The sequence below is a fragment of the Sebastes fasciatus genome, chromosome 11 (assembly GCF_043250625.1).
Source record: "Sebastes fasciatus isolate fSebFas1 chromosome 11, fSebFas1.pri, whole genome shotgun sequence".
NCBI lineage: Eukaryota > Metazoa > Chordata > Actinopteri > Perciformes > Sebastidae > Sebastes > Sebastes fasciatus.
This window is the reverse complement of record NC_133805.1, coordinates 12,764,785-12,772,620: the sequence shown is the minus strand read 5'-3', so window position 1 is coordinate 12,772,620 and position 7,836 is coordinate 12,764,785. Positions and strand designations below refer to the sequence as shown.

The following is a 7,836-nucleotide window of genomic DNA, read 5'->3' as shown; positions in this document are numbered from 1 at the left end:
CAGTTCGCCTATTTTGATCCTCACGGCTCCCCGTACTCCAACGGTCACGTGAGCAGAGGAGAAGCTATAAATAGAGGTGGTGCGTTCATTTGTTTCTTTGAGGATCAGACGGACAGAGGAGCAACATGGCGTCGACGAGCCGGTGCGTAGCAACTCTAAACCAGATATAACTCCTCTTCCTTCCTCATGTGGGGCTCTAAAGAGTGTAGCTTTATAAAGGTGATCTAGTTAGACATGATGAGAGCGCTAATCCTAAACATCACGACCTTATTAACCTTATGTGGACGATGTATTGTGCTAGCTAGCTACTTAGCTTAGCATAGCTTAGCTTAGCTTAGCTTAGCTAGCTGTTTAGATGTTGCCAGAAGTCTTTATCTCTGTTTCTCTGTTACTCTCTGTTACTCTCTGTTTCTCTCTCTTACTCTCTCTTTCTGTTTCTCTCTGTTACTCTCTCTATTTCGCTGTTTCTGTTACTCTCTCTTACTCTGTTACTCTGTTACACTCTGCTACTCTCTCTTACTCTCTCTGTTACTGTTTCTCTCTGCTACTCTCTCTTACTCTCTCTGTTACTGTTTCTCTCTGCTACTCTCTCTTACTCTCTCTGTTACTGTTTCTCTGTTACTCTCTCTCACACCTTTGTGCTGGAGCTCAATAGCTTCACTTGATTATCACTTTAACTTCATGTTTTCCTCTACTTAAGGCTCCTCTTTTTGGGCTCTTTTAACAAACAGATCCAGCTTAGTGTAGTTAGTGAAGTTGAAACGTATGCTCTGTCTCTGAGAATTGATTTCAAAATACTCCTGCTGGTTTACAAAGCACTAAATGGTTTAGAGCCAAAATGTATTTCTGATCTTCTGCTATGTTCTGAACCATCCAGACCTCTCAGGTCATCTGGACCAGGTCTGCTTAGTGTCCCCAGAGTCAGAACTAAACATGCAGAAGTTCAGTTTTAATGCTCCAAATATCTGGAACAAGCTCCCAGAAACCTGCAGGACAACCAACTCTGAGATCTTTAAATCAAAGCTTAAAACGTTCCTGTTTGCTGCTGCCTTTTATTAAACCAGATAATGATCTCATACTGCACTAGAGCTTTTACTCTTGTTTGTTATATTCTATTTTAGCTTCTATCCTATAGCTTTTAATTGTATCTTGTTTTTATTTTCTAATCTTTAATGTTTTTATAACTGTTTTAATTATGTCTTAATGTTCTTTTGCATTTTGTCTTAATGTTCTTGAATGTTTATGTAAAGCACTTTGAAATGTGCTCTACTAATAAAGCTGCCTTGCCTCTTTTGGGCTCTTTAAACAACACATCCAGCTAATGTTAGTGTAGTTGAAACTTATGCTAACGTGTTAGCGTAGCAGTCTGAGAGCAGGACTCCTTTGTAAACAAATGTTTTTCTGTTTTACGCAACACAGTGAACACAGTGAACTTCGCACACTGAGCGAGTAGACTTTATTGGCTTTATTTAGTTGAGTGTTTGTAGATGTAAATGGAGAGAGCGGAAAATGTAGAATAGTTGGTAGGCTCCTGATCTGACGCCCTCTGGATCATCTGTTTTTGCTTTCGCCACATCATCGTGACGTTTAACGTGTTGGATTTAGTCCAGGAGGCAACGTATACATGTTGTTTTATATCAAGATTATACCAGTCAGACTTGATACATCATTAGTCATCTGAATTAGTCAGAACACTGCATCTCGTTATTTATGATTTCTTTATTTGTGTATTTAATTTTTTTTTCTTTTTATCCTTTTTTTTTTAATCCTTTATCATGTTTATAGCTTATTTGTATATTGGTAGGATTTCAATTTTTTTATTCTAACGTTTTTATCTATCCTTTTGTTATTATACCACTTACCTGCACCAACAAAACCAAAGCAAATTCCTAGTGTATACCTCTTACACCTGGCAATAAACACGATTCTGATTTAATTTAATTGATAGTTAACTAGTCTACTCCTCCTATTGAGTATATGGTTCCTTTTCAGTTTGTATGTGGGTGGGATAGGGAGGGCATTTGAAGCCATGTCTGTTTTATTTTTTGTATATTTCGTTAACTAAAAAATTTGAAAATAAAATATAAAAAAAAAAAAAGATTATACCTGAAACGATTAGTCGATTATCAGTTTAGTCGACAGATCATTAGTCAACTATTTTTGATAGCTCTTTAAAGTTATTTTAAATCAAAAATCTCAAATATTCTCTTGACTCCAGCTTCTTAAAATGTGAGGAGAACTGTAGGTTTAATGTCTTTAAGGACTTCACTCTAAGCTCTGAAAAACTGAACAGTTCTGTTTTTATATTTCATACACTAAACAATTAATAAAGAAAATAATTGGCAGATTAATCAATAATAATTGTTAGTTGTAGTTCTAATTAAGTTACTGCAGTCTTTAGCGTTGCCTCCAGGTTGTTTGATGTGGATGTGACTGCTGTTGACCCAGTTAATCACGGATTAATACTGCTTCAACCTGTTTTGATCTTGGATATTGTTTCCTTAATGTTTGGATTCACATGTCGTCATTGCCAGCTTCAACCCGTGTTGTTCTTTCAGCCTGCTCTGTCCTGGTATTTCTTCTCAGCTTTAAAAAGGGGGAAAGTAAAGTGAAAATGACACATCTGGACTATGGGAACATTGTGTATTTAGATTTTCCTCCCCGTGGTACTAGAAATGGAAATAAGCTTAGCTTTTATTTTCCTTTTGTTTTCATTTGCTGTTTCCTTCTATGACTGATCTTTAACAAGTCATTAAGTTATTTTCTCTCTCCTTCCCTCCCTCACCCCATGTTTGCCTGCTTTCCTGCCTTTCCCATTTTCAGCTGTTTGATCACATAAATGTTCTTTTTTTTGCAGCGGAGATGCCCTGGCCCTTCCCAGAGTTCAGTGTCCCAACCACCCTGATGCCATACTGGTGGAGGACTACAGAGCAGGGGACATGATCTGCCCCGAATGTGGCCTTGTAGTAGGTCAGTATAACACACTACGAACATGTGCACTTCCACTTATTTTCAGTGTTACAAGACATTCTTCCTTTCCATTCAGTTTCCTTTGTGTGTTTCCTTATATTAAGATGACTCAGTTGAACTCTATCATAGTCACATAATCAAAGTCGTCATCGCACACAGGTTTCTCAGGAAACGTCTTCCTGAACCTGTTTGTCTGGTTTTGAGGTCAGCGAATTTAAAATAATTCCGCATGTGATCAGCTGATTCGACAGGCTACACAATGACGCAGTTGACAAAGCGATGACTTGGTTTCCAAAGCTAAAATCTTGAAAAGCTAGCCACACTACATTTATTTCTCTGTAAAGTATTTTAACCTGCCTCTGGATATTAATCTATGCTACAGTGAAGCGTTTCAACAGCCTAGTCTAGTGTTTAATCAATCTTGTAATTTATTGACAAGGCACATACAGGCAGTGTTATAAAGTGTATAAAAAAATCCTTTTAACATGTGAGGCGACTGTAAGACAAAGCTGTGGGGAACACACACACAGTTCTCCTCTAACGAGCCCCCTGAGCAGAGAGCAGGTCAGGTGGGAGACGAGAGACGCCAGCCGCTGTCTGATGCAAGCTAAAGTGCCCTCTGTTCCTGCTCCCATAGCTTTGGCTGTCCTCTAAGGAGATGAATGTCACTTTGCCTCGAGATGTTAGAAAGACTTATGGACGGTAAAAAAAAAAAGCCTAACAGGATTAAAATATCAGAAATCTAATCCTTGCCCCTGCTACACTGTTCCAAGAACACAGTCATGATAACTAGCAGTAGGCCCTGCCTTTGTCACACCTTTTTATCTTTTGTACATCTCCAATTTGACGCAATTGAATGACTGAACATTTGTTTAGATTTTATTTTGTTCCGCATTTCTGCCTCACAACATACGGTGATAGGCAAATTAGAAAAGAGGGGGAAGGGATGATGTGTAAAATGTTTGCGCTAGATTCAGTATACAGGGACGAGCTGAAGAAACACAGTAGAGAAGGATTAAGACAATATTTACAGTATATATTCCGGTAGATCGGTTTGCATGAGGGATTTGTGCTGGCACCATCTCCTGGTTAATTATTCCAGAGGGAAGTGATACAGACAGACAGAAGAACACAGTGCACTATATTTGTGTGCACTTACTGTTTGTATGTGCAGGTTATTAACAGAACTGAACATGAACAAGAACAAAATCTGTCAGGTTTATAAAACTACCATGTTCTATTTCTGAAATCAACTCTTCAGTGTTGTCACATTTCACTTCTCATGTATCTAAAGTAACCTGGTTAGAGCAACAGGTGTAGCCGTCAATTCACAAGACTGAAAAGCTGGCTTAAAAAAACAGAAACGACACAGATGTTGGTTGTATTGAGTATATACATTCAAATAAACTTAAATGTTATATTCATGCAGCAGATATATCTATTAAAACTTGTTACAATGAACATTTCAGAATTTGATCTTGTACAATTTTTAGGTTTAATTCTTTATATATCCTATTTTTTTAAATAGTCCCAACCGTTTCTCCTCAGGTGACCGTGTAATCGACGTCGGCTCAGAGTGGAGAACGTTCTCCAACGAGAAAGCCCTCAAAGATCCATCCAGAGTGGGAGACGCCCAGAACCCTCTGCTCAACGGGGGCGACCTAACCACCATGATCAGCAAGGTGAGGCGCCCGTCGTTAAAAATGAGCCTTGATGTGTGCATTCTGTTTTAAAAACTAAAATTTCCAGTGGTGTGAATATGTTTAGACTATTTTCCCCATGTTATGGAGTCTCTCGAAATCCGATTACAGTGACTTTAACTGCTACACATCCACTGTCTCCACCACAGGGAACTGGCGCAGCTAGCTTTGATGAATTCGGTAACTCCAAGTACCAGAACCGGCGGACCATGAGCAGCTCTGACCGGGCCATGCTCAACGCCTTCAAAGAAATCAGCACCATGGCAGATCGCATCAACCTGCCAAGAAACATCATAGTAAGTTCTAAAATAAATCTGATTTTGTGCTTTTGGGAAAGATTATCCTAAAAACAGGTGAAGCTAAGCAGTCAGATACAAAGCTGTACCACTTTTAAAGAGCCATGTCACATCGCACTAAACACTCTTACGCACGAGAGAGCAAGGGTGAATGAAAACTGAAACTAATCTTTACAATGGTAATTGTCATTCTGTGGTTTATCATTTAAGAGGAAACAAAACTGCAGACTGGAGTCTCTGCTAAAGTTTACACATATGCGTGTTTCCTGTATAAAAGGGATATACAAGGTCTGCAGTTTTGTTCTTTAAGCTCGAGACGTTGCCTCAATAATGTACATGATGATGATAAATAAAATATAAATTCATTAAATAAAAAAGACAAACAGAAATAGAGAATGTGAAATGAAGAGCCACATATGAAGGCAAAGAGCCACAGGTTAGCCTCACTTATACTCAATCATCATAACTTGTCATCTTGTTTTAGTTTAACAGCATTAGGTTAAGTCGGTGTTTAAAAAAAGTCCAGCACTATTTCACAGTTGTTTATAATGCAATTTACAAAACACTATTTTGGGTTTGTGAAGACAAACACTATTTCATCCCGATTTTAAAAGAACGTTAAACGTGATTGGATTTGGGAAGATTGTCATTAAGATCTCTACTAAGAGGATGGAAATAATAATTTTTCTGTAAATATTGTTTTTGCTTTGCAGGACAGAACAAACAACTTATTCAAGCAGGTTTATGAACAGAAGAGCCTGAAGGGGCGAGCCAACGATGCCATCGCTTCGGCCTGTCTCTACATCGCCTGCAGACAAGAAGGTGTACCAAGAACATTTAAAGGTCAGAATGAACTACTTTATAGCTATCTGCCATTTTATTTAATTTACGACCGCTCTTAAGGAATGATTGATGGAAAACAAAGCAAATGTGTTACTTCTTAATATATGGTCACTGGTAAAGTAAGATTTATAGAAGGATACATGATGGTGAACTTTATCTAATTTCACTGTGTGGACGTCTCAGTGGAGATTAAACAGAGAAAAAAAAATACCCGAAAAGACGCACCTTTCTTTGACGTCCCTCCATCCAAACGAGCTCCGTCTCTCCTTCCCTCCCGCAGAGATCTGCGCCGTCTCTCGGATCTCCAAGAAGGAGATCGGCAGGTGCTTCAAGCTGATCCTGAAGGCGCTGGAGACCAGCGTGGACCTCATCACCACCGGAGACTTCATGTCTCGCTTCTGCTCAAACCTGGGCTTGCCTAAGCAGGTGCAGATGGCGGCCACCTTCATCGCCAGGAAGGCCGTGGAGCTCGACCTGGTGCCCGGCAGGAGCCCCATCTCGGTGGCCGCGGCAGCCATCTACATGGCCTCCCAGGCATCTGCAGAGAAGAAGACCCAGAAAGGTGAGTGGGGATGCTATAATAATACTGCTGATAGACAAATGTTGTGTTGCAACCTGAGGGGGGGAAAATATGTATTTGTAAATCCCGTAAAAAACCTAACCAAACCTACGTGGCATGCATAAAATACATTTTCTAAAACAACAATGCATTACAAAGTTGACTTGAGTACAGGTATACAGACAGTAAAATCCGTGTTAAATAAGTGAAGCATTTATCTGTCCGATTTATTGTTGATGGTTTGAATACCCATAAACCTCTACTCGGTGTAACAACAACAATGCATTATATTTTCTGAGATTATAGTAAGTATTGTACGCATTATTTTGGTCTGCAAAGTATCAAGTAATTACAGTCACTAGATAAAAGTAGTGGAGTACACTGTACAAGATGGAGAATTGTCACAAAAGTGGAATTAGTTGAGTGAAGTTGAAGATTTCGCAGCCTAATAAAAGGGAAATGAGTAAAGCTGAGTCGGCATCACGTCTTAATGATCTGATAAAATGTCTCTCGCCAGTCATCCTCCCTGTTGAAGTGTCCTCGAGCAGGACAGAGGTGTCCCTCTAGCTCCAGATGTGTTGATTTTTAGCTAAACGTTTTTCTGAATGGATTAAAAAAAAGGATTCTGACATATTGTATTTCCACTTTGTTTACATTGTTGAGCCACAGAAGTTTCAGATTCTTTGAACGTTGTTTCTGATGCGTCCACAGAAATCGGGGACATCGCCGGCGTCGCGGATGTTACGATCAGACAGTCATACCGACTCATCTACCCCCGCGCCGCAGAACTCTTCCCTCCAGACTTCAAATTCGACACACCCGTCGACAAGCTGCCCCAACTGTGAAGACGCAGTGACAGTGATATTTTTCTGCTGTACTTACAAGATTGTATTCTTTCTTTAAAAAAAATCATGTTTGTGTTGGATTTGGAAGGTTTCCCCTTGTCCCTCCTAAGACTCCTAGCCTTTGTCGAGGCGCCCTCGCAGGAATATAACGGACACATTCCAGTGCTTTAAAAAAAAAGAAGAAAAACAGCTTGCAGACTGTACTTGCAGTATATACACTCAAATGATATACTGTATCATGTATATATGTCCAAGTTGGAACATGTAATTGCTTGCAATTTTAGGCTGGTTTCATACTGTATACATAAAACTTAGTTTTTGTAGAAAAATGACCTGGTTCTATTTTGTTAGTTAGTTTGAATTGTTCTAAGTAATTTAAAAAGAATAAAAGATTTTCATTAAAGCATGGTAATCGGCTCATGGTTTGAATAACATTAAACATTTGTTTACATAAAACCTGTTTTACTATCCGGTCATTTATAGATTGAATGTCGTCAAATGAAAAAACAGTCTCTTTGTGAGCTCTTAAATACATCAAAACATTCTCAAAAATCCATTTCCAGAGTGAACAAACGGCAGGTAAACTTCTAAATACCCACCTGGAGTAAACAAATGGGATGTAT

General features: G+C 39.1%; 1 protein-coding gene across 1 annotated transcript; it reads left to right on the top strand.

Annotated features, from left to right (window-relative positions):
• gtf2b (general transcription factor IIB) lies at positions 1-7,669 on the top strand. The gene is made up of 7 exons (XM_074650771.1): positions 1-142; positions 2,858-2,970; positions 4,519-4,652; positions 4,820-4,966; positions 5,680-5,809; positions 6,090-6,371; positions 7,080-7,669. The coding sequence occupies exons 1-7, from the start codon at positions 126-128 to the stop codon at positions 7,211-7,213; spliced, it is 957 nt and encodes a 318-aa protein (XP_074506872.1). The 5' UTR covers positions 1-125; the 3' UTR covers positions 7,214-7,669.
• The last annotated feature ends 167 nt before the right edge of the window (positions 7,670-7,836 follow it).

Coding starts and splice junctions, on each gene's coding strand:
- gtf2b (XM_074650771.1), top strand. Junction 2,971..4,518: donor CGAATGTGGCCTTGTAGTAG/GTCAGTATAACA, acceptor GTTTCTCCTCAG/GTGACCGTGTAATCGACGTC. Junction 4,967..5,679: donor ACCTGCCAAGAAACATCATA/GTAAGTTCTAAA, acceptor TTTGCTTTGCAG/GACAGAACAAACAACTTATT.